Genomic DNA, 27,198 nt, shown 5'->3' on the forward strand with positions numbered 1-27,198 from the left:
TAGACGTTGTGTTGTTCAGGACTGTGGAAACATAAAGAACGATGAATTGGGGATTTCTATTCATAATTCTCCTGATTCGGGCAGCGTTAGACTAAAGTGGAAAAGGTTCGTGTCTATTCATCGGAAGGACTTCAAGCCAGTGGGAAAATTTGCTGTGTGCTCCGAGGATTTCACAAGTTAAGGGATTGTTTTACGCTTGCTTTTCCAATAAAAGGCATGAAAAGAAAGTTGAAGAAGGGGACGTTTCCAACTATTTGGAAAAATTCCTTTGAAACACTATCAAAGCGGAGTCGACGATCGGTGAGTGAAATTACAATGTATTTGCGCTGTGCTTATCACCATAATATTTATTTCCTCACTTACCTGTGACATGATTTTTTTCTGGCATCGTTGTTCAATATTGGTGTAATGAATGCTCCGACTATTTAGACTTCCCATATTGTTGCATGTGTTTTCATACTTTTCTGCTTTCTTCTCATAGTTACAGTAAAACGGGCGTTGGCGAAAAAATGGGTATTTGCGCTGAGTGGACGTGAAGTCAATTCCCCAATTCCCAGACCTTTCCACTCAAGCGTAAAATTTAGAGAAAGTGAAGCTACATAGAAATCCGGCTCTCTATTTTTTGAGATATTACCTTGCTGTTACTTTGAAATTTGACAGTACTCCAAAGTTCCCTCCAAGAAATCAGCAAATTTTGAGTTACACGCGAGTCTTTTAAAACGACCAAAAATGGACTTAGTCTGATTTCTACATTCTGTAAGTTCAGTTACTGTTTGCGGGTTTTTTTTTTTTTTTCAATATACCGATAATTGGTCGGAAATTAACTTGTTGACATGCGAGTTTCTCTCAACGGCTGCTCGGGTGAATAATACTTGCTATTCACTTCCGAACAAGCTGAAAGTACTATTCACTTGTGTGGTGTATACTACTGATGATAATATCTCTAATTCTGTTGCAAGCTCGTGGTGCTTTAAAAAACTGTATATAAAAAGTTCTGATAAGAAAAGAATGAAATGTACAATTCCATTCTATAAATACTTGGTATTTCTAATATATGAATAATACTTCAATAATGAAACAGAAGTATGTAAATACTAAGCTAAGAATCTTCAATAAATATTCTATACTAGTGCGCGCACGATAATTCAAATGCCCAGAAATATTAATAGGCGATGTTTCATTCAGAGATTTTGTACGATAACAGAAAAATCTTAAAAAGGATTTGTGTCTAAATTAGTTTTCACAACCTCATCAAAAAATAACGCTCCTCCTTCGACATCAAATTAAATACTTTTGGCGGTATTCACAGATTTTTAAAAAGAGTCAGTTGGAGTTTATATAGGATCATAAAATTGCGCTAAGTCGTAATGAAGAGGGATTAGCTAGTGTTAATGGTTCTCTAGAGTTGCTTCCCACAAAAGCAAAAATTTGTGCGAATAGGGCGAACTTACCATAAACCCTAATAAAGTATGTTTTCCGTATTGAGTGTGTTTAAAGTATTGTAGGTTTTGCAGTAAATGGCTTGAACCCGGGGGTAACATGTGAAGGTGTAGTCTGATCGTCCGGGCGAGTGTAGTCCTGAGAAGGACTGTTGTCGGTGGTAGTGACTGACGTTTCGACAACCTGTGCGGAAGTCATCATCAGAGTCAAGTGAATGATTGTTGTCAGTAGATTGCTCTACTGACAACAATCATTCAGTCAACAATCAGTTGACTGAATGATTGGTGGGAGCATGGCAACAAGGGTCTTTCCTTACACTTAGATAGCACGGAAAGCCGTAAAAATCTTTCAAACCGGCAGTCTAAATCCCACAGGGATCAACGAACGCTTTTCATTCCACTAATTTATTCTTGTTTTTCTCGTTGCCATGTTCCCACCAAAAACGTAGCTCCATTCTCTGCCTTTAAAAGCACACACAACCCACAATTCCTCTATTCGCTCCGACGAAGGGCTAACGCTCGAAACGTCAGCTTTTGTAATCGTTACGGTGGCCAATTTACCACTTCAACTTTGTTGATATATCCAAATTCTTTCACAGGTAGACCCTTTCTAGAAAAGGATCGAAATTGTGGTCATTTGAGTGTAAATATTGTTTGTATTTTTCTTTTTTTATGATAAACTATATTTTTACTATTAATAGCAGAGGAGCATAATCACACTCACTGTGCGAGGCGCTAATTATTTGTTATTAGTGAGAAAGACACACGTCTACACTTAGCTTTCCTTATATTTTAGTAGCTGGAATCTTTACTAACTTGTCTTAGGCAAGAATCGACATAACTCGCGCGCTGACGCGTCAGGTATTTCGTAATGTCTCCTAGGTTTTGATCATTACTGAATTTTGGGAGGGGTACGAATCGATCAGCGGGTGGGGAGCGAACCGACACAAACTGGGTACGAGTCGTCAGAAATTGGGTTCGAATCGACTGAGTGCGAAACGTCCGTGAGTGAAAAGCGACTGGATTACCATTGTTTTGCAGGTACTTATTCAGGAGACTGGCGAGAAACGTATTATAGGATTGGGTGTTGTGGGTGAGTCTTACGACTGTCACTCCATGCCTGGCTGGTATGATGGAACAGTCGGTTACCACGCGGACGATGGGAAAATATTTGAAACTGGCTTCAGTGAGCTGGGAAGAGAAGTCGAAGGTATCGGTTACTCTGACGACAGGTTTATCTTGGTTTTGTCCCGTGGTGAGTTTGCCCCCTGAGGCAAAGAGTGTTCACCCCCTAAATCTTTCCATTCGTTTCCTAAGAGCTTTTATTTTTTTCTGAGGCAAACGCTTCAGTTCGAAAGTACGTTAATTAAATCCTTATGAAAAGCTGGTCACACTGACAAACGAATGCAATTATCCAAGTACGAAATACGTATAGTGGTCATTGCTTCAGATTATGTGTTGGCCCCTAATATAGCCGCTTTAGTCTAGTTTGTTCACAGAAGTTGTCCTTGAAATTTACTCTGTACGAACACTAGTATGAAATAGTGTCAAACCTGTTAGAGAAAGACCAGAGTAATGGAGCACCTTTGCGTCACTGGTACAATAGTCACGCCTTAGTTTTGCTGTGAAATTTCATGTTGAGCAATATATATTATAATTTCAACAGAATACGATATCTCGCAAGGAAACGAGTTAAAAGATTTTGAGGGCGAATTTTTTTTACCGCAGGGGGCGAACTCGCCAAAGTGGAAGGGGCGGGGGGGGGGGGCAAACTTCCAGGGGGTGAAACCTCCAGTTACCTTCTGTTTTCAAGGATCGGATAGCGTTTGAAAACACATTCAAGGTTTTTACTGCCCTCCTCAGTTCGACCTTGAGACAGTTTCTTTTGGTTTCAAAAAGAAAAAATATTTAAAAATGTTAGTTCATAAACATTCCAAAGATCACTTTCAAATTGTTATAGAACCCTCTATATGACTATTCTGACTAGCCTGCGTGCAGCCGAACGAAAACCCCGGTTTTATTCGTCTGCGAATCAGCGACAAATATCTTGTTCTGACGTAGGGAGATCAGTACTTCGTTCTGCATTTTGATTGGATGCTTCTAACGAGCACTCTCATTGGCTTACAAAATTGCCTCGTTTCAGGTCTTTCGAACACAAAGAAAATGGCGTCTGTCGAAGAAAGTGTTTGGAGAGAAGCCTTCTCCCAAGTTCTCTCTCAATTCGGAATTAACGACTTGTTACCCGAACAAAAAAAAGCAATACGATCATTTTTAGCGGGATCTCATGTATTTGTTAATCTTCCGATGGGCTTTGGCAAGTCACTTATATTCCCATGCCTTCCCATCGTGTCAGACGTGATAAACTCCAAGCTGCGAGCTTCGAGTTTGATTGTAGTTGTTTCTCCCCTAAAATCGCTCATGAAAGATCAAGTAACCAGTTTGTCGAATCTAGGGATTCCAGCAATAATGATCGGAGAAGAACACAACGACCCAGAAGTAATTCCACAAGTCAAAAACGGAAACTATATGGTCGTGTATATATCTCCAGAGTGTTTGTTGTCGACTTCGACTTGGAGAGGGATATTTGAAGACGATGGTTTCCGTGAAAGGCTGATTGGAATCGCTGTAATATTCTTCGAACAAACTATACATACGCGTTCCATTAAAACATTCGAGCGCTCGTGCTAAGACTTGCCCGGGAAAACAAACATGGCATATGAGGCAACCTGGTGCGAGTGATTTTCAGCCAATGAGCGCCCTCGTAAGGAACAACCAATCGAAACGAAGTACTCGAATCTCGGTACTCCAGAACAAGATATTTGTCGCTGATTCGCAGACGAAGACGGGGTTTTCGTTCGGCTGCACGCAGGCTAATTCTGACGGGCATGAAATAAACGAGGAGTATATTTTTGGTTTGCGTGAAAGATGTAGTTGTACGCCTGGGATAGAGTGTTGAAAAATTCATTTTGAAATTCATGTGTCTGGGGTGTGAAACTGGAAAAAAAAAACCCTGGATCCTTCGATCGTAAGGGGTTCCAACACTCGCCTTCTGTATGTTGATCAAGTGCTCCACAAAGAATACTTTACAGGCCAGGGAGATTCGAATCAACAAATGACACTGCTAGGATCCTTGATATCTATAGCACTCCTTGTATAAATCAGAACTACAAAGATTTAGCTTTAACTTCTGATGAACAGAAAGGTAGGTAATTGATCAAGATGGAGCAAAAATGAGATTTCACGCTGTGTTGTTACACTGTTGTTTACCTTATGTTTGGTTTAATTTGCTATAGTTTTTGTAATGTACTAACTATGTTGATGACCTAGGGGCCATGGCTTACCGCGGTGATCTCCTCGCCTGTGAAGTTGATTTTAATGGAGTCTTCGAAGACAAAAAAATTTCGGTGTCGTTCTTCTTAAACGGTAGAGAAGTAAATAGTTCTTCAATGAAGTATACCTCTGGAAAACAACTATTTCCCCTCGTGGCATTGGGATTTAAAGGCATTACTGTGCTCACAAAGGTATGTTCGAAAGGAGGGAGCGGCGGGAGTAGTGATGGGCTATTAATCTATGAATTAAAGCTATGGTTTAACTTCATTAGTGACATGCTAAGAAATTAAACCTCGGCGCGCCCTTCCAGTTACAAGGGATTGTTACTGCGGCCAAATTATAAATATGTGGCGAGGGAGCTTTCTCTGTGGCTCGAAGGAGAAACTTTGTCGTTTCCAGTGTTGAAAAGACCACTAAATTGGAAAATTAAGCGAGACCTACCTGTAAGTTGAAGTTTGATTGAGATTCTATCACATGACATCGGAAGGCGAGAGATCACATGAGATAGCACGGCGCTTGAGCAAGTCATAATTAAAAGCCACGTATAGGGTGCATCTAAAAAAGGATGCCGGCTGAAAAGACCAAAAGTAAGAAGTGACCGGCAACCAAATTGCCCAAGAGAGGGTGGGTGTTGAAAGTGGAGGGCATGTGGTCTCTCGCCTTCTGATGTCATGTGATAGAATCTCAATCAAACTTCAACTTACAGGCAAGTGTCGTTTAATTTTCCTATTCTATCACATGACCGGAAGGCAGAGATCCCATGAGACTTTAAAGTGTAGATGCGCCCATACGACATACACTCGAACAAGAGGCATGAAATCCACACAAAGGTAAGGGGTGGAGCATAAACAATGATAATCATGTTTGTAATGTAGTCTAACAGTAACAAAATAAGAAAAACAGCCCATGCAATATTCCAAAAACGTATCGGAGTTTTCACTTGTCAAGAATAGCAGAAGCAAGGCTGTTATCTGGGAAAACCGGTTTGTTGTAATATTTATGGAAGGTCTCTGCAGACTTCCAGCCTGCCTTCGCCAAGTTTCGTGGACAGGGACGTCTTTCATTAGCTTTGGAAACAGACGCCGACCAAGTGCTATGTGCCGTGAACACCTTATTATCAATACCGGAAAGTCTAAGAGTTTCCTTAGTCCACCTAGAAATCGTGTCCCTAGTTACAAGTTTATGGGGCCTAACATAACTAATAAACAGTTTTGTTTCGGTATTACGCAAAACCTTCGTCTTTTTTATGTATGCTTTCAAACAAGTCAAAGGGCAAATTCTACTGTCTGGCTCATAGGCAGCAATGTCAATCTTCGTATGTGGCCTTCTGGGGGGGTGCTGGTCTTCATGCGCTCAACGACGTCAAAGGAGTAAGTATCCTCCATACTAAGATGCTGTAGATTTAGGTAGTGTATCTATTGCCCTCGTTGACTCGAAAATAATAGAATTAACATAAGGACCTTGTGCGTTAAATCCTTTAAAGACAATGTTTCATTAGGGTGTAAAGAAGATAAATATTTCAAAACCACTGAGACATCCCAAATTTTGTCATATTTAGGTCTGGGTCTACGCGATTCAAATACCCCTTTCATAAACCGTGTAACAATATGGTTGCTACCAAAGCTTCCCTCGCTGTCTATCGTAACAGTGGTAGATAAGACAGAGCGAGCAGTATTAAGGGTCGAGTAGCCAAGCCCTTGATTAAATAGCCCCAAGAGAAATTGAAGGGCGTCGCTCAGCGGTGGTGAACAACAATAAATTTGCCGTTCAGGACAAAACGCCATCCATTTTTTAACGTAAGAGGCATACTGTTTTTTAGTGCCTTTCCTCCAGGATTCCATGAGAATGTCGGTAACCTCCTCTTAAAAGTGGTAATGGCTGAAGGATCCCCTGAAAGAGGACATACCATCAGATGAAGATTCCTGTGTAGTGGATGTGGGCCACTGCGGGAGGGGTGTTGTAGAAGGTCTGGCCGTGGGAGCAGGATCCAGGGCTGGTCGCACAAATGTACTAGAAGGACTGGAAACTACGTTTGAGTTGGCCAAAGCGGCGCGATTAGTACACCCTGTGCTCGGTCTTGACTGATCTTCAGAGGGCATATGGGGAGAAGGCTAAAGGGTGGAAAAGCATAAAAGTTTTTTCCCTTCCAACTCATAGTAAATGCGTCTACGTGTGAACTGTTAGGGTCTGCTTGCCACGAGCAGTAACTACTGATCTGACAGTTTAAGCGGCTCGCGAACAAGTCGAAGTCGAGGCCGGGGTTGTGCAACAGGATCTCGTCAAACGAGTGTTTGTTTAGCATCCACTCGTGATTATCTGAGAACACGCGTGATTTCTCATCAGCCCCAGTGTTTAACCGACCGGTTATGTACACAGCTGAGAGCCAGATATTCCGGGGTATACACCATTCCCAAATTTGAACAGCTAGCTGGTTAAGTTCTTTGGAGTTTGAGCCTCCCATGTTGTTTATATAAGCGAGGGCTGTGGCATTGTCGATCTGAATTTGGATGTGGCAGTTGTTCATATGGCTACAAAAACACTTTAACGCAAAAAAGGCTGCAAGTAATTCCAATACGTTTATGTTATTCGGCTTCCGAAGGGGTCCATCTCACCCCCGTTTTCTGAGTGCCTAGAACAGTTCCCCAGCCCAGTGTGGATGCGTCTGACTGAATTGAAGTGCTGGGTTTGTCGTGTTGGATATCTCGTTTGAGAGTTAGGGCATTATCACGCCACCACTGAATTTCTGTTAAAGCGGGAGGGGATAACTGCATTTTTCCCCCGTAATCGCCCTTATTTGCTGTGAGTGTGAGATATTTATCCCGCTCAAGGTAGCGATAGTGAAGTGGTCCATACTAAGCACCAGGAAAATTGGACGCCAGAATACCGATAACCTCTGCGACCTGTCTAATTGTGAGCATTTGTGTTTTTAAGAGTATACCGCAGACAGACAGGATCCGTTAAACTTTTCCCCCCGTAAGTGTAACTGTCATAGTAATAGGATCCAGTACAAACCCTAAGAAAATTAATTTCTGAGAGGGTATGAAAACCGATTTCTCGGGATGGATATGGAACCCTAATTTGGTAAACAAAGTGATGGTGTCAATGACGTTTTGAAGACATTCCGCGGAGGTGTCGCCTTGTAGATAAGAATCGTCAATATAACCTGAATTGCGATGTCCCATGCTCCGGAGTGTGGCATAAACAGGTTTCAATAGTTTACTAAGTATGCGCGGGGCACTAGGTAGGCCATTAGGCAAACAGGTACATTGGTAGAAAACACCGTCAAAACAGAACTTTAAATATTTCTGATGAGATGGGTGGATAGGCACGGTATAATTCGCGCCCTTCAAGTCTACCGAAGCCATAAAACAACCTGGTCTCATCATAGTCTTTATGCATCTCTTTCTTCATGGCCGGGCGTCGGGAGTGATTCAGCTCGTAGTTGTATTGGAGTGCCATTGCAACAGCATCTTTCAACAAGGTGATCAGTTCCTTGTCTCGGCTGCATTTTTCCAGCGCCAAATTGGCGGATTTTGCCATGGCTGTAATGGCTCCGATAAGGGTGTTTTGTCCCTTCTGCGATCTTACATGCTGAGCTTTAATTGTAGTCGACAGCTGGCTCCAGATTGAGGGGTTCACTTTCGGGGTTCGCAAACCCTGGACATTCTCTGGGCGAGGATATTTGTCCAGTTTGGCTTTGAGCTTCTCGTCCCCCATCTTTTCTGATAAAAGAGTATTAAAAATAGCACCCAGTCCTTCGCGAAGGGGCGGAGAAGTCTTCTCTCTCACTGTTAAGTCTTGCGCGAGTTCCTTCAAGAGGTCTTCGCCCGGCGTAGCCTCGTTATTGTCATATTTGCCCGCAGAGGCGAGGAGCGCGGATAAATCTGCGTCCATATCCATATATTTGGCGGGCCCGTCATTAGAGGCGGTTTCACCGTCCTCATCGGAGTCCTTGTGCCCTTTCAGGAGCACTGAGCTCACTTTCTCGTTCAAGCTCCTCAGCCGGCTCAGAACTGGAACCAGGGCAGATTTGAACATATCTGCTAAAAAGATGGCTGAAGGCATACTCTGGGCGTCACTGTCCGTTGACATTTCAGGGACGCACTCGTCAGTTGTGTGGCCCTCGTGATCGGACACAATCACACTAAATTATTGGCACCCAACTAAGTTAGGGCCTAAGCTGGACTCTGATTAAGGCTAACTGCGTTAACCTCTTCAGCAGCTCTTGTCAAAATAAGGTTTTTTAGCGTAGAAAAACCAAGCTCCAAGAATTTGTATGACTTACCGCGTTAAGCGCAAATCGTGCAAATGACTTGCTCAAGCGCCGTGCTATCTCCTGGGATCTCTGCGTTCCGGTCATGTGATAGAACCTAGTTCCAATCTGTGAATCTTCAAGTGTTTGCGAATGTTCACGAAACCATTTGCCCTGTTCGACGAAAATTGTTTTAGTTATGCAGACGCCTGTGCCCTGATTAATCATGCGGTATGACTGGGCTAAGATTATGTAAATCTCGCTATGATCATCACCGTCGGTTCTTTTTTTTTTTCATTTAAATTTTACCAATATTCCCTTTTTAAAAATGACACGTACGACTTCTGTACGTTTTAGATGTGCCATCGTGACAGAGACTGTTTCAGTAGAGTAACAAATGAAGACCTTCAGGAACAGCTTGACGAGCAAAGGAGGATCATGTCAGAACTGAGAAATTTAGCACTGCGTTTGGAGAAAAAAGAAGAACCGTTTGACCGTAAATTGAATTAAGTCCTTGTTTCGTTTTGCAAATAGGCGTTGCTTTTTGGTGACAGATACATTTGATTACAAGACTCGTGATTGACATTAATTCAATACAGTGATTTAATAATGTTAGTTTATCATATTTTACACCAGTTTTCAGAAGAATCAGGAAGAGAGAACTTTTTTTTATAGTCTGTTCGCTTATTTGAATCTGCTAACTTTAAGAGAGAAACCTGTTTTTACGACCCGCCACAGAAGTATTTCTAATTACGTTTTTTGATACGAGATTAAGACTTTATTTACGTTTTTCTGATTTCGAATTACAAATGTATTTCTCTTAAATCGATTAATTATTAAAGCTTGGATTAATATTATACGGTTTTGTGCTGGTGGTCTCAGCTGACCAGTTCCGAGTAAGGAAACAGTCATCAAGTGAAAAGGTAAATGCACGGTGCTTTGATGGAACAGGGGGGTGATCACTTAGAGCCATGAGCATTGAATAGAGGGAGCAAAATAAAGAAGATTTTTGAAATAATCTCAGTAATTTTACAAGTAAATATTTGTAGCTATATATCTATAGCTCTGATGAACGGCTAACGCTCGAAGCGCGAGCTTATAAAGTAAATAAATAAAAATGTAGTTTACTTACCTATAAACAATATAGAAGGTATTGAAACCACGCATTGTGATTTATAAGTTACTTATCTTTATATAACTCTCCGACTTTAAATATCTGGTCAATAACTCTCCTCTTCAGTTACTATACAGGTCTTGCAAATTATTTGGGAGAATGAAGTGTTCAATCAAGATTTCACTTTTATTATGAGCTAATCTACTGATTTGTTGTAAAACGCTTTGAAATTGTGAAAAGAAAAGTTTTAATGTTAATATAGTTATATTAAATGTTTTTCTTCGTTTAGGTGTCAGTATTTTAGATGAAACAGATCGCATTCATATCAGTTTTCGTGAATTACGAATACTCTGCCTCCTAACCATAAATTGTCTTAAGTTTGATTAAGAATTCACACTTCTTTCTCAGTGTGTGCGATTATTCAAACGATGCGTGAGTGTAAAGTCAATATTTTTGATAAGCGATAGTTTACAGTTGGTTTTATACAAGTTTTGTGCTACAGTCAAATTCCTTTAAAGTGTGCTCACTCGGGAAATTTTTGAATAAAAGAAAGGCCAAGAGAGAGGTATTTGTCTCGATTGTTGAACAAGCCCATGTCGTATCCTTTACGCATATTTCTAGTAGTAATAGGAAATACAGCCAATCAGATAAGAGGATGACACAATGCTCAAATCTGATTGGCTGTCTTCCATAGTGCCCCCTATCACTGCTTTCTTTTTTTATATTTCCCGGAAACTGAAAGTTGGGGGGCCATCTTTATGCCGTTCCATTAGGTCTTCGACCTCGTGAGTTACATATTAACGAATTGTCAACTTCCTAGTGTATAAATGGAAATTAAATGTTGTTAATTACGTAGAATTGTGTTCAATCAATCTTGCCCAGCGGTTGAATTGAAAAGGTCGTGATCAGCTAAAAGATTTCAAACTATATGGACAATGTCAAAAGACTTGTACAAGGAATTATCAAAGAGTGCGAAAATACTTTGATTCCCTTGATTCAGTGACCAAGATTGGTGGGTCTCCATACCACTGTTCCTCAGGTGGTAAAATGAAAAAGTGGGGAAGCAAGAAGACACGTTAACCTCCTCCCCCTTTTTTTTTTTTTTCGCTAGACGCACGGCAGCATAGAATCTATGTGGTCAAATGGTGCGATTCAATGCCGCAACTTACATCGTCACGCACTCTATAAGGGAGTCAAACTAATTTGAAGGGCGCTGAATAGCCTTAGAAATGTGTCATCGTCGTTCTCTTGCTATTGTTTTCGAAGGGAAGACTTAACATGTCAAAACCTGATAAGCCCCCAAGCATTGACTGCATGGAATCACGTGACAGATACCCCGGAGTGGTGGGACCACATGACGCTCATTGAACCCACGCAAACTGACAAAAAGAAACAAACAAGTTAACATCCCTAGGCCTGTTGCCTGGTACATGTGGCTTTCTCTAAAACAGAAACAAAAAACATGTGTGATAATCAGTACTGGAATGTGTTGTAATTTAATTGAAAAGGGCAGCATGCGGAGAGCCAATCACTGACGAGCTTTGCGCGTAATGGTTAGATGTCCTTGATCTGTTGCGTTCACCTCGTTCAAATTCAGTCTAGTTTGACTCTTTAGTTGGCAAATGAAAAGGGTAACCGTTCTCGGATTCGTATTGAAAGCGTTGAGAGAGTTTTTCAACCTCTCTCTGCATTATCTACAAAAAATAAATAATTCAAGAGTTTTATCGATGAAATATGGTGATTTCTGACCAGACTTAAAAAAGCTACGTTTCAGCCTCAACCTTTTGCCACCTGACATTAGCAATGATGCATATGCCGTAGTGTTTTCTATGCATTTTCTCTGGTACTGATAGGAGAATGTGCTCAAAAATCAGGGTCTTCTTAACCTGATGATAATTTCCCTCTTCCTCATCACTTTATTGTTTGATTCAGGGATAGGGTAAGAGGAAATAGGTGCTACGGATAAAATGGACGATTCGATTGAGACTTTGAACCTCTTGTATTTCTTTTTTATTCCAAGCTTTCGCCGATCCGTGGAATCGTCAGTATGATACAGTTTGGCTACCTGGATGGCGCGAAGATGGTGAAAACGAGTTGTCGATCGTCTTCTTAGTGATCTTTCAAGTATTTTTCAACCTCAACTCTTTTTTTTGGGAAAAACGCATCTTGTCCCTGATCTCCCTTACCACTCGCAAGCCAAAGATCTCTGTCCAGAGGGCCTAAATGATTTAAAATGGCGGCCAGGAAGCTATAAAGGAAAAAATGATTTGATCCCGTAACACTTTGACTCCTGAGCAGTAGAAGCATTTTAATGTGTGTTCCTGTGTGTATGCGCTCAGTATTGCACGGTGGGTAGTTGACCAGTTCAAAACTCCGAAAAATTTTTTTTTCCGGTTGCATTGTTTGTAATATGACGACCCAAATCGACTCGACTGTGCTCCCCAAATATCTGTCGGATAATTCTGTTACCAGATTTTTCAGAAAGAAAATCGGTCTCCCACGAGTTGTCGATCTCTGGATCTTATGGATTGATCTTGCTGAAGTGCTAAAAATCTTTTGCGCTTTCCAAAGTTTGAGATCGTTGACGATCACAAAGGAAAAGAATAACCAGATGCAAAAGTGTCATTGTAATGATCACTTAGTCGAATAAGAATTTGTTTCAAGTGAATCTTTAGTAATGATCGTCTAGATTTTTTTCCCTTTTATTATCATTCAGGCTGGACACTTTATCTGTTACGTTGTTCCGTTTCTCATGGTCACGCAGTCGATTTGATCATTCAGAAATCATTCTGGTGTATAAACAAACCGATTCTTTGCACAATAGTATCCAATTTGGGCCGGAAAGGTAACTGTTTGCCCAGAAGGTTGATGGCCCTCAGACCATTGAGGAAACCGAGAAGCCCCTGGTAACAACGTCGAGGGATCGGAGAGAAGATTGGGATCAACCAAGTCGGTGATGAGCATGGTTGAGGAAAACAACACTATCTTTTGGCACAAAAGTGTGAGGGAAAACAACACTTGGCTTTAGAATCTTATCTACCGTTATATGGTTCTTGTCTCTTCCTAAACGCAAGAATGGCGAATGTTAATGTCAACGCACACAACGCTGTACTCAGAAATATCTGAAAGGCTAGATGAAGGCGTGCAGCCAAATTAAGGTATTTCTTGAGGCTGTTTTGTTTTGTAATTTTTTTCCTCTTTTATTTGAATTTGAAAGGAATTTTTCCAGTTTATTTTATCTTTAAGCATTGCAAGGAACCATTCAATCTGAACGCAGGAAATTCAAATATTTCCTTGCTAATTTAAGCTCTGCCTTAGATGGTTTTTAATCCACAGGTACTATTAATAGACAGATTAGATACCTGTAACTGTAGTATACTATATACTGTAGAAAGCATTCAAGACGGGTGAATCTAGTGTAAACAGTGTTGTTGGTTGTATCCTCTGTTGATGACAGAGTGGATAGCTGCATGTACTGAGGTATTGAGTTTAGACTATGCAGATAACTGTTTGTATTTATAATTAGGATAGACCATAATTTTATATACAGCTGTATATAATGTAGACAGTGTCAGGGCTTGACACTAACGGGAGCCAACTAGCCACAGACCAGTAGTTTTCGGTTTCTGCAAGCCAGTTTGGCTAGTAGACAAACTGAAATTGTTGTAACATCTAAGGTGTCACTAGTCACTAGCCACGTGGCTAGTAAGTTGAAAAGTTAGTGTCGAGCCTTGAGTGTTGATAGCTGTATCAAATATATGCATTCAGTGGCGAAAGATGTACATGTATCTATTTAAGGCATAGTGTAGAATTGCTGTTGGTTTGCCTGGCAGTTGCCTAGGGGCATGGAGTGGGGGGGGGGGGGGGATGTTAAAACTTAGAATTGATCTATGTGCTCACACAGATAATTTGGTAAATAATATGACTAATATAACATTTCACAACATGGTACATGCATTAAATGAAATGTTGATCTTATTTACAAGTATTGTGATCTTTGTAACCTTATATTCCATGGGTGAATGAGCTCACTCATCATACAGCAATCTTTTCAGCAATTTGTTACTAATAGTTAACTACCAATCACCCTGCGTTATTCATGTACTTTTAAAATGGTGAAAATAACATTATGTAATGTGAGATTAATTTTCTTTGTTACAACATCTGATAAAGAAAGAGTGCCCAACCCTTGGATTAATTTTGCAGGCCTCATAACAGTTGATATCCCCATATGTGTTTGTTCATTTATGAAAGTAAGAGGAAAAGTTTCAAAGAGTTGGAATAAATACAATTTGCATATTATCAATTGATAATAGAAGCTGTTATGTATGTTATATTAAAGATGGCAAGCAGAGAGGAATATTAAGTGGATTAAAGTCCCTAGTACCAGAACTTGAAGCTATTTTTTCAGGTACAAAAATAATTAATAAAAGAATGAGCAACACTTAATTGAATTTGTATGATGCACGATCCTTGCAGTAGAGAGCGCTATCTATGCAATAGCGAAAATCAGACCTGCAAAAAATCAGGCCTGTACGGGATTCGAACCACTGACTTCTGCGATACTAGTGCAGCGCTCTACCAATTGAGCTAACAAGCCAACTGGGAACAGGCCGTTAAGTTGATTCGTAATAAACCCGTGATGATAAATGAGATACAATGTATATATGAAGTTCATATATTTTAAATTGCGGTATTAAATACCTATGATGCACGATCCTCACAGTAGAGAGCGCTATTTATGCAATAGCGAAAATCAGACCTGAAAAAAATCAGGCCTGTACGGGATTCAAACCACTGACCTCTGCGATACTAGTGCAACGCTCTACCAATTGAGCCAACAAGCCAACTGGGAACAGGCCGTTAAGTTGATTCGTAATAAACCCGTGATGATAAATCAGATGCAATGTATATATGAAGTTCATATATTTTGATCTGATTTTTTTTTTTTCAGGTCTGATTTTCGCTATCACCTAAATAGCGCTCTCTACTGCGAGGATCGTGCATCATACGTATTTAATACCACAGTTCAAAATATATGAACTTCATATACACATTGTACTTAATTCAATTATTTAACTATTTCCAATTAATTATGGAATGAATTTAATTTATCTTTCAATTCTGATGCTACTTTTGATGCATATGTAGCTAACAATGATTCTGACAGAAGTCCAAGACTTCTGAACAAAAGTGTTTCATTCAGTTTTATTTTCCCTGGTTGCTTTATGAATGGTACGAATGGTTGGCACTTCTGCCTGAGTTGAAAAAGCCTATGCCACCATCAATTTTTAAGACACTTAAATAATTATTTTCTAAAATTGCCTTATAAACCTTAGCATGATTCTTAATTTTTTATTTTTTAAAATTACCTTATAAACTTTAGCATGTTCTTAATTTTAGTATTTTAATCTTTGTGCTTTTAAATGCTTCTTGTCATTCTACATCTGCAAATAATTTTTATTTTTTTAATCTAATCTAAATGTATTTTTAGTCTGAGGACCCCCCCTGAAAACCACTCAATGTGATGGGAGTATCCTCTTTAAATATTATTTATTATTAATAATATTATTACTATTTATGTGTTGGGTAAATATTTAAGGCCTTATCATTTTTAGCAGCACTACATCTTGTCTGGTTAAAATCCCAAATGAGTTACCCATTTTTAAATGACTGAATACATGTGGCTCTATAACTAGCAATCCAAACACCTGCTTGACATCAAACCAATAGACTGACTGACTTATTAACTTTACTGCTGGATCTTGTGACTGTGCAAAGTCTGACTATACTTGTAAAAACCTGCCCTTCTATCAACAATACCCAACAGACCAGCTATAAACATGTGGTTCAAGGTGAAAAAGTGAAGAACAGTTCCCAAAACATACTGTCGGCCGACAGGACTGTCGCCCAACTGTTGACTGACAGGCAGGCGACAGGCAGCCAATGGTCAGCCGACTGTTGGCCAACTGTTGCTTTACAGTTTTCGTTATGTTTCAGGTCAAAGTTTTGGCCAACTGTCAGCCAACAGTTGGTTACCTTTTGGTAACCCGTTGGTAACATGTCAATAACCTGTCGTGGGTTGTAAAGTGAAATGATCGTAAACATTTCCATATCTATTGCTTCTAAAACTTCTTGCCTTACTTTAACTTGAACGATGTAGGTTACATCCACCTGATGATCAACCACTCAGAAATTACTTTGTTGACCCTTGTACTGGAGCACATAGCAACACCATGGAGGGCTTCTGGAGTACAAAATGGTTCGATCAACTGATTTATATTTACTGTTTTCAACTGGAAAAGTTTGACTTTGTTTTCGGTCAATTTTTGGTCAACTGAAAACTGTCGGCCGACTGTCGGTAATGTGTCGGTAACCTGTCGGCCGACAGTTGGCTGACAGGTTACTGACGGCCGAAAATGGGAACCATTGTTCACTATTATTGTTTAAGGTGACTGACTGACTGACTGACTTATGGCTAACCAACCAATAAACCTTTCTACAGACCAAGTGACCAGTAAACAAACTGTAAGATTAACATATGCACATACAAATTGACTGATTATGACTTAAACACCAGTGATATTTATGTGACATTGTATGACCTGCTGGCTAACTGATGATCAACTAATTGACAAACTATTCAGATGCCAACCATCATTGAAAATCTGAACTCTAGAGTTGTTTGAATTTTAACTACACCAACTGGCTGATTGTTACTGACTGATTAACTGAGTAAGACTGATTTGCTCTCCTACTGACTGACTTTCATACAGTGACTAGAGACTGATGACCTACTGCTTGATACAGAAGCTGTTAACCCTTTAACTTCCATGAGTGACCAAGACAGAATTTCTCCTTACTGTATCAATACATTATCTATCAGACAAGTAATGAGAATAAAGAAAAGTATCAATTAGGGGATAACTAGTTGATCCAGTACCAAATTCTCTGAACTAATGCCATAAAAATTGTATGGCAGACATTAAGGAGAGTTACTATCAAGATCTCAGAAATGAAAGGGTTAGCTTTGTTTTCGAACTGTTCTTCAAAAGATAAAAAATTGATAGGTTCTCATCAGATAGAATTTCAAGATAGCTGTGAACATTTTTGCATAAATTGTTATGTGCTGTGCTGTGTTCTCCTTTCTTTTGTGAGGTATTATATGTATAAAATGAAAACTAGATCTCATATGTAAAGAATTACAGCTTTTACCTCAGATAAATTGACAGACTGGCTGATTATCTTCCTGTCTTAATTATGACTGACTGATATGTTTAAGTGATGTAAGACTTAGGTTAGATTTTAAATTGTACATATATATTGTTTTATTTTTAAATTACTTAAATTTTTAGGTAGTATTTAGTGTCCCCAGTTAGTGGTTGTATAACTGCTATTTTAGATTTGACACATAAATAAAGGTTGTTGTTTTGTTGTTACTAAATGATAAGTCTTATTGCTATCTTTTTTTGCAGCTAAGCAAAATTCTGGTATAAGCTACATGTATGCTCTGTTCTTAGATCACCTCAAATTTGTATCTGTTCAGCACATATGATGCAACTTGTTTGGTTCCATCTGCAAGCAGAGCACATCAGTATTCAAAATGGTATCCATTCCTGAATTGGTTGTTTCAAGATTGAATGAAGGTGGATTCATGCATTTATTCATGCTATACAATTTTCCTTTTTTTTTGTTTTGATCATTTATTTTTCTTTTTATGAAAACTTCCATAGAAGATGGCCGATGGAGTTACTAATTAAGTATTTTATAAGATCAGAATTTTTTTCTTACACTGTTTTGTTCTGAATCTTTTGTGTGTAGAAGATTTATTTACCTCCCCTGCCCTGCTAAAGCTAAATCTCCTCTTCAAGTGTGTTAACAGTAAAGCTATGATCAATTTTTACCTATCAAAAGGGGCAAAGGATGTTTACAAAGCTATTTGAATTAAACCTGCACACAATTGTGTTTTGATATAATTCTAGCTACAAAAGCAAAACACTTTAATTTATATTGTAGAATTAAAATTGTGTTTTTTTAAATTAATTGTTTATAATTTATTTGTTTTCTTTCTAGGAAAGAAAGATGTTCTCCTTCTGGTCTCCGTGAGCTTTTCAGGTTGTGCAGCTAATTTATTGAGATAAGTGTTGAAATATATCATATGCAAATGTTGTATACTTTGAATAAAAAGCCTGAAAATGTTTGTCAAGAGTTAGTCTTAGACAAAAAGAAAGGAAAGAGAAGGCTTCTGTAGCAAATTGGTATGTCTTTCTGCCCTGAATTAATGTGAGCTTTTTAAAAAAGATAAGTGACTAAAAGCTGACCTGCTAAAGATTCAGTTTCACCCTACCTAAGTCTTCCTTAGTCTTGATCTGTGATGCAAAGACTTGGTCCCCAAAAAAGAGGAAAAACTGTCTCGGAAACTGGACTGTCTTTAAGTGCTGATCGGATGATTGACTTTGTACAAGGGATGGGTGAGGAAAGCTTACCACAAAGGAGTCGGCTTCACCCTACACAACCCTTCCTTAGTCTTGATCTGTGATGCAAAGACTTGGTCCCCAAAAAAGAGGAAAAACTGTTTCGGAAACTGGACTGTCTTTAAGTGCTGATCGGATGTTTGACTTTGTACAAGGGATGGGTGAGGAAAGCTTACCACAAAGGAGTCGGCTTCACCCTACACAACCCTTCCTTAGTCTTGATCTGTGATGCAAAGACTTGGTCCCCAAAAAAGAGGAAAAACTGTTTCGGAAACTGGACTGTCTTTAAGTGCTGATCGGATGTTTGACTTTGTACAAGGGATGGGTGACTGAAAGCTTACCACAAAGGAGTCGGCTTCACCCTACACAACCCTTCCTTAGTCTTGATCTGTGATGCAAAGACTTGGTCCCCAAAAAAGAGGAAAAAATGTTTTGGAAACTGGACTGTCTTTAAGTGCTGATCGGATGTTTGACTTTGTACAAGGGATGGGTGAGGAAAGCTTACCACAAAGGAGTCGGCTTCACCCTACACAACCCTTCCTTAGTCTTGATCTGTGATGCCAAGACTTGGTCCCCCAAAAAAGAGGAAAAATTGTTTCGGAAACTGGACTGTCTTTATGCGCTGATCAGATGTTTGACTTTGTACAAGAGGTGGGTGACTGAAAGCTTACCACTAAGGAGTCGGCTTTACCCTACAAAACTCTTCCCCAGTCTTGATACTTGTGGTTTGACTTTGTAAAATAGGTGGATGACTTAAAGAACTGACTCGCTAAGGAATTGGTTTTACCCAACAAATCCCTGGAAAGATTTGAAGATAATCATTTTAAAGAGTTCGGTTTTAACGCAACTTATTTTGGAAACTGAAGGGGAAGGGTTTGTAGATTTCCGTATCCTTTAATCCTGGTACAGGACCCGCCAAGCAAGAGTGCAGACACTGTTTGTTTTCAAAGGTCGTCGACTGCAGTGGATTATTGGACCTTGATTGACTCCATGAGGTGTCCAAGGCAAGTGTTGTTTGTTTTTGTTTTTGTTTTTTATCATCATGAAGCTGTATGTATTCAGTTGAGGCCGAAACACACAGCATAGAGGTATGTATTAAAACCAGGAACACGGGAACACCGGAACATCTGAACACCCCTGAACACCCCAGAACACCGGAACACCTGAACACCCCTGAACACCCCAGAACACCGGAACACCCAGGAACACCGGAACACCCCGGAACATCCTGGAACACTGGAACAACCAGGAACACCGGAACACCCCGGGACATCACGGAACACCGGAACAGCCGAAACACCCCTGAACACCGAATTTGACAGTGTTGTTCTATTTTCCCATTACAGATCATGTAAAAAATAAAATGTAAATGTAATTTCTTTACCCACGTATAACGAAAGAGCTTAGAGCTTGTTATAAAGTGTACGTGTATGACATCGAATTTGAATTTAGAAGTGTTGGTTTTTGTGGAGGGAGGAAAACCGGAGAACCTGGAGAAAAACAAACAACAAACTATACCTTCAAATGACGGTAGGTCTGGGAATTAAGCGAACCGGGTCACATTGGTGGGAGGCGAGTGCCATTTCATCACTGCAGCTCCCCCTATCAGTGTGATCATAGTCTTGAGAAATTTTTAGATAGCATGGTAATATTTTGAATAAATGTAAGAAGATCTTATCGAAATTTCAGCTCTCAAGCTGACCTCGCAAGAGAAAATTGAACTTGAAGTTATGCATATTTCAGTTAAAACGGACGTTTCCCATAAGTTAAAAACACAATAACACTCGCTTAAAGAATTACGAGGTTTGACATGAAATTTCTCGAGAATGCTTGGGGATTTCATCGAGGGGTCACCTAGAGAAACGAATTACAGTGAGATGTTTTAAATAGTATTCAAAAAGTTACTGTGCTGTGAGTAGATTTTTAGTAAATAATTTTTGCATTCATTATTTCTCGAACTTTGAGCGGAATCTTTCTTAATTTGTTCAACGTCCCTTTTGGCTTCTTAAAACAGTAAAAACGCCTAACAATAGGGGCTTGTAATTGGAAAAAGTTAATATCTCTTTAAAAGCTAGAACGGCAACAACAACAACAACAACAACAACAACAAAAACAACATTTATACCAAAAAGAAATAAGATAAGAAACATTAAGAAACTATAATAATAACACTTATATAGCGCTTATTCGCATGCGTTCTAAGCGCTTTACATCCATTGTGTTACAGTATGACTTAGAAATGTAAAAACAAAAGATTAAGTAATCTAATTTAGATTAAAATCACATTTAAAAAGGTGTGTTTTCAGTTTAGATTTAAAAATATCCAATTAAACTATATATTTAGCGCCTGCTTCTAAGCTCTTTCGTGTTACGTGGGTAAACAAATTACATCTACATTTTATTTTTTTACACCGTCCAATTCGGTGTTCCGGGGGTGTTTCGGTGTTCCGTGGTTTTCCGCGGTTTTCCGGTGTTCCGTGATGTTCCGTGATGTTCCGTGATGTTGCCGTTCTGTGATGTTGCCGTATTTTGACGGTGTTCCGGTGTTCCTGATTTTAGTACATGTCCAACATAGAAGCATCATTTTTGGTATGTCGCAGTGCTGGGCTTCCTACAGTTGGATTAGCCAATCAGAATTTACGTTTTAGCAAGGGTGGAATGAAAAGAGAATCGCATTTACTTAAAGCGCTGTCCTAGCGCAGTTGGTTTAGTTTACGGCTCAAGCACATTTTTTCAATAAAATCGCACACAATGGATTTGCCAATCTGCAATTAGCTTAAAGTGTAGCAAAATCCCTACTTACAGCCAACCAGTAGAACATTTCAGAGCCCTTTTTGGAGCAAACCTACTCCACGATTATTATATTAACAATTATTCATCGAAGTGTAGGTGAATAGTACTTGCTAATCACTTTCGAACCAACCAATCAGCGCGCGCGAAAAGCACTATTCATTAGTGTTGTATATACTAATTGACGATTATTAACCAACTGAGCTTCGTAGAGTACAAATAACGCGCGAGACGAGTACAAATATCACGCGATATTTGTACTCCAGAAATATCCGCGAAATTTGCCCGCACTGAAACAGCAATTTGGCCTGTTGGATTTAATAAATCTCTCATTAGACGTTTTGTTGTGTAGTATTGCTGAGTATTTTTACGAGTTGTGCCGTATTTTGAAGGGCTCGTCAAAATACGGCACAACTCGTAAAAATACTCAGCGATACTGTACAACAAAACGTCTAATAAGATATATTTATTCCACGAGCGCGCGTTGGATAGGAGCTGATTGATAGCCAACGAGGCCCGCAGGTGATTTTTTTCTATTTTAGGCCGGCCTGCGAATTGCGCCCCTTGGCGTGTACCATAATGTTTGCCTTCACATGGTTGCCACAGGCCGGGAAATTTTCAAAGAAAAATATTCTTCAGTGTCAGGGGAAATTAAATTTTCGAAAGAAGTCAAGAAATTAACCGAGAAACCTCTCGTAAATATGATCTCATTCCTCTTGTCTTGGCCTCTTCATGATGGAAGATGCTGATACTTAACTTTTCCTGATGTTGATTTTTTTCGGTATAATGTTAACTGTAGTTGAAAGATTCCTGACGAGCACGTCTTTTGTCCATCAAGTCCAAGTCGGTTTTTGAATGAAATGGATCAGTGTCAGCACCTCAACAACTGCGCACTCACCCCACCCCTAACCCAACAACAAACAACTGGTAACAAGTTGGGGCTTATGCACAGGTAGCCCAAGCTCTCTATATGAACCACACAAGGAACACAATATGGCATATCGATTTAAGAAGAGAAAACCAGGATTAAAAAAAATCGCTTAAATCAAGTTAAATTGGTAGAATAACGACACCAGGAGCATACAACACACGTATGGAATGAGGTAAGCCATTTGTATTGAATATTTTCACTTTTAACTACCTCCGTGGATATCTAGTAGAAAATCCTATACAAATCCTTATAAATCGATATGCCATATTGTGTTCCTTGTGTGGTTCATACAGAGAGCTTGAGCTACCTGTGGGTAATGTTGGATTGGGCGAAGTGTGGGTACGTTGTTGCATAGAAACTGATATTAATCCTGTGAAATTTTGTAACATTTCAAATTCTTTGTTAAATTTCACGGACATGAAAGCTGTTGACGGTAGGGTGACTGTGTTTTATTGAAACTGATCGACAAACTGTTGTTGAGTTTTCAAGATAATCAATTCTTTACCCTCGTGATATTAAGGAACTCTCAACTCGTGTAGACTGCTTGTGACTCGCTGAAAGCAAGCCTAAATACATGGCTAGAGAGGATGGCTGTGAGGGGAAGTGAGGCGCAATTACCAGGACTAATTTGTAAGACTGTTGATTCAGTTGGTCACACAAATTTGACATTTTTCTGGGAAAAGTTAGGGTATTTGAAAACCAGTGAGTGTGGCATCCATGGTTTATGTTAATATCCTGCGTGAATCAAGGACGAGTTTTTCCCGAGTTATACTTTATTGTTTAACAATGAGAAGTAGGCAAAACTTTTTCACACACTTTTCAAAAACTTTTTAGGGCTGGTTGAATTAATGTTTCCGGGAACAGATCTCATTATCTGTTTCTCGAAGCTCACAGCTTTGCTCGAGCTTCGCCCTCGGAAATCTGTTTGCATCTCGGAAAAGTTACACGGACACATATCTGAGCATATTTTCGCGCTTAATGGAGGCGATTATTTATATGAAAGGAGCGGGGGTGATTTGCATGCTGGTTAATGATAGAAGTAAAAAATTCGAGCTTGTCGCGATTTTTGATACCATCTCAACTCATCCCTCTAACAAATGACAAGGGGGGACCTCTGCTTCTATGAGGTTCTTTTTCAACTAGTTCCATTAGTGGCATGGATCGCATTTGTTTAAGTATAATTCAAGGAGTATCGTCATCGTGTGTTAATCGTGCTTTTGTCGCACAATGAAATCGCCTTTAATTTGTACGAAACTTCAGAATTTCAGTTAGATGTCTCAGATAGTCACCAAACATTTTGATTCAAGAAAATAGACACAAAACTTACTGGGAAAACGATAACTAAGGGTAGAGAAGACTAAGCAGGTTTCTAACAAAACAGTGTTCGCTAAATTATTAAGATTCGCTAACCGTAACTTAGCGCCTTTTCAAGATGAATAATTATGGTATGAAATTCGTGGAGAATGTGTTATTTTTCAGTCATATTTAACACCCAGCGTTACTTTTTAAATACTACTTGCGACATGACCAAAATATACCATTGCTAACCATGTCTTAATTTGTTTGTGATTGTAGAGCAAAGATTGATGGGATATGATTTGATGCAGGATAGCGGCTGTCTGATGCCTTTGAAAGTTTGCTTCTGATGGATAAGCTACTTTGTGGAAGATCTGATTATTATCTTCTTTTGTGAGGTAAGAAGCAGCCTGTCTTGCAAAAATTTAGGGAGCATGTGAATTCATTTTATTTTCTGAATTGAAGAATTTTCCAAGTCTAATTTTTGTGACATATTGAACAGAAGCTTGTGTAAGTTTGGTAAAATTGTGATAAAGTCTGAAGGCGGGTAACGTTTCTATAGCTCAGATTCTTGATCTTGATTTCGTTTATTTGTGTTCCAGGTTTCTTCGACCACCCAAAGCTGGATGTCAAGGATTTTAAGCATCGGGGCCAGAGACAAATAGGAATCTCGGAAAGAAAGTTAAATCGGATCGACCCCTTATTCAGAGAATAAAATGAAAAATTAGGGTTCGATCCGTCCACCCCCCCCCCCCCCCCACACACACACACACACACACACACACACACACACACACCACGTCCCCTCTATTAGACAGATTATAAAGGTTGACTACTCTCCATCACACCCGGTGGTACAAACATTTTTATTACACTTTAATAATATTACAGTACAATCTTCCAATTGATATCACAGTAATATTACAGTCCTTTTCGTACAGTTTTTTATTACAAAAATCAAATCACTACTTCTTTCACAAAGTTTGTTTTTTCCACCCATCCAACGTCCCCCGCCGCGCCCACCACTTCAAAACAGTTTTGTTAAGTATTTACAAAAGTTTTCTACCCTGTGGTAGTAGCATTTATTTTCCAAGCATGCGTTTTGTGTAACCTAACTTCTGTCTTGATACACGTGTATTACAAGATGTTGTTACCATAAGTTTGAGCTTTTATAACTAATTAAAAGCTGCCTATAATGTATAGTGGTGGACGTGGCGGATTGACCCCCGATTTTGCTGTCTTTCCAAGGGTGACATTTGACTGCCTCCGATCCTGCTGTCTTTCCAAGGTTGGTAATTATCTCTGGTCTCTTGCCTTGCGTTTTGTCAATCTGAAGAAAATTGATGAACAGAAGAAATAAAAGCTTTATTCTGTTTTATTCAGATCCCAAATGAATTGCAGTTTGCCGTTAACGTAACTGACCCTGTGAAGGTTGTGAGTCCTAACTTCACTGATTTGAATTTCTGAATTACAAGATCTGATAGCTTCTATATAGAGACTTTTAAAAGAAATCAGCAAGACGGTTAGGCCGAGGAAAACTTCTATTACAAAATATACATATATTTTTCTTTAAAAATTTCGCGAATGAGAAGATTTAATTACCGTCTCTAACTGCGCCACTCTTCATCTTCAGCATAAAATATTGAGCAGAGTTTAGTTCTAAATGGAAACGTAAATAATCCGCCGTCGTCATTCCCTTCTCCCTCAGACCAAGCAAATTTTGGCAATTAAACGTTGTTGCCTTGCAGAACACGCTAAAAAATGTACCAAATAACAAACGCACGTGCTGAATCATTGATGTGCTCATTAAATTTTTTTGTTTGGCTACGTTTTTGTTTCCAAAGCCGTCTTGGTTTGCGAACGTCTCAATTCGGATGATTGGATTGCTGAAATAAAATATTACATAAAACTAGGCAAGATGTAGAGCTTACTAACCTGAAATAAGTACATCCACATATCGGCTTGAAACTTTCAATTTTTTCCCAAGCATAATAGACGATTCCTCCTTATTGCAATCTTCAAATAAATCATTGTCTATCTGAAAAAGATAATTTGAGCAAAAACATATTTGCAGATTGCTACACCTTTTACTGCAAGTTTATGTTTGGTTACAGTTAATTTACATCAGAAAAATTCAAATAAGAATAAAAGAAAAAGCAGAGCCAAAATAAACTCCATTTCACTTCTCTTACCAATTTCCCCACCCCTTCCCTCAAGAGGAAAGTATTCTACTCTAACCGGAAAGTGGTAACTAACTTCGTTGGCGCAGAAAAAGGCGAACATCACGAACACGACAGTTACCGTAGCATTCTAACACTAAGATAAAGTTGAAGAATAGCTAAGTGAGGGATAGCCTTAAATGCTGCTATTCCTACAAGTACGACTTCTTTACTCCATAGCTACAGGGGTCCTACAGGCCGTTAAAACACGTGCGAATAGCCACACTGAAAGACTACGAGGATGAGTGATATTTCCTCAAAAATAACCATATGTTAATTTTTTGTTTTTTTGCTCACTATTAATCAACCTATGTTGGCACGAAAGAATTAGAAACACTTAGAACTACCTATTGTTGAAAGAGCTAATGTTGTTTTTTGACATCATTTCGAAGGGTGCTAGTATCTTCATTATGGTATGGAAAATCTGCTGAGAGACTCACTGACTAGCTATTTTGATCAATCACGTCCTCGCTATGCATTACTTGGTTAAATTGGTGAGATATAATAGATGACTCTTGCCTGGCAACTTAAAATGTTACAACTTAACATCGGTCCAGAAATTTTCGGTCCCTCTTTCTTCATATTATGTTTGTCTGTTTATCTATTTTTGAGTTAGGTATTCATAAATTATTAATTTGTTTTCTACCAGGCTTACGCCGTAAATGTCAAGGACTGCTAGTTAATTTACTGAATAACCGCTCTTTAACGAGAGATTGAAAGAACCTATGCTGCACGAAAGATAGAAACCCTTTTCTTTGACACATCGCCGAAAGGAATTTGTAAAAACTGCATCCAAAAAATGTAACGTTGCTGTACGCAAAATTCAAGAGGCACAGTACTGACTGCCGAATGATAGGGAGGGAGGAGGAGAGAGAGAGAGAGAGAGGAAGAGAGAGCTGTAGTTTCTTTTCATGGGGTATTAAACGGACTCGATTACAGAGGTGTGGATCTGCACGATCATCTCAGAAGTACCCTTAAGGCAGCGCATGATCACAGCAGCAAAGTTGAGTTTCGTTATATATTTGTGGATCCACTATTTTTTGATAAATGTTACATCTATTAAACCTATCTCTCTCTCCAAAGATGTCCAAATATGGCAAACCGATGGTAGCAATATTCAATACTAAAATTCAATTTCAATTCAATGAAATTCAATTTCAACTCAATGCAATTCAATTTCAATTAAGTTCAATTCAAGTTCAATTCAATTTCAATTCAAGTTCAATTCAATGAAAATTCAAGTTCAATTCAATGAAATTCAAGTTCAATTCAATGAAATTCAATTTCAATTGAATGAAAATTCAAGTTCATTTCAATGAAATTCAATTTCGATTGAATGAAAATTCAAGTTCA

At 39.1% G+C, this 27,198-nt stretch overlaps 2 protein-coding genes, 2 long non-coding RNA genes and 1 pseudogene across 15 annotated transcripts in view; 2 read left to right on the forward strand and 3 right to left on the reverse strand.

Moving 5' to 3' along the window:
- LOC111329137 (uncharacterized) overlaps positions 1-10,695 on the forward strand; it is a 31,719-nt gene extending 21,024 nt beyond the window's left edge. The window contains exons 17-19 of the mRNA XM_022933746.2: positions 2,481-2,649; positions 4,767-4,960; positions 9,379-10,695. Of these exons, the coding sequence (XP_022789481.2) occupies positions 2,481-2,649; positions 4,767-4,960; positions 9,379-9,531 (516 nt within the window). The 3' untranslated portion in view covers positions 9,532-10,695. The remainder of the gene's footprint in view (positions 1-2,480; positions 2,650-4,766; positions 4,961-9,378) is intronic.
- Positions 5,613-6,868, reverse strand: LOC148741621 (uncharacterized; annotated as a pseudogene).
- On the reverse strand, positions 8,052-9,249 carry LOC148741622 (uncharacterized). Its single transcript, XM_088733220.1, has 2 exons — positions 9,140-9,249; positions 8,052-8,913 (listed from the first exon to the last, which is right to left on the reverse strand). Exons 1-2 carry the CDS (start codon positions 9,247-9,249, stop codon positions 8,052-8,054), a joined length of 972 nt encoding a protein of 323 aa, XP_088589346.1.
- Positions 10,696-12,976: 2,281 nt separating the features above from the next.
- Positions 12,977-25,004, forward strand: LOC111329153 (uncharacterized). Of its 10 annotated transcripts, XR_015994755.1 has the most exons (9): positions 12,977-13,293; positions 14,478-14,546; positions 16,299-16,397; positions 17,656-17,781; positions 18,209-18,250; positions 19,519-19,613; positions 22,199-22,502; positions 23,906-24,024; positions 24,229-25,004. It is a non-coding gene; the product is annotated as an uncharacterized LOC111329153 (long non-coding RNA). The 10 variants fall into 10 exon arrangements; XR_015994765.1 differs by lacking the exon at positions 22,199-22,502; XR_015994753.1 differs by having other exon boundaries at positions 12,984-13,293; positions 18,209-19,613.
- The window catches only part of LOC111329152 (uncharacterized), a 14,897-nt gene continuing 12,172 nt past the window's right edge, over positions 24,474-27,198 (reverse strand). For 2 of the 3 annotated variants that reach the window (XR_002694681.2, XR_015994746.1), the window contains exons 4-5: positions 25,562-25,664; positions 24,474-24,956 (exon numbers count right to left, since the gene is read on the reverse strand). This is a non-coding gene — a long non-coding RNA (uncharacterized LOC111329152). The remainder of the gene's footprint in view (positions 24,957-25,561; positions 25,665-27,198) is intronic. The other variant, XR_015994748.1, reaches the window with a different exon arrangement.

This window comes from Stylophora pistillata, chromosome 1 (genome assembly GCF_964205215.1).
Source record: "Stylophora pistillata chromosome 1, jaStyPist1.2, whole genome shotgun sequence".
NCBI lineage: Eukaryota > Metazoa > Cnidaria > Anthozoa > Scleractinia > Pocilloporidae > Stylophora > Stylophora pistillata.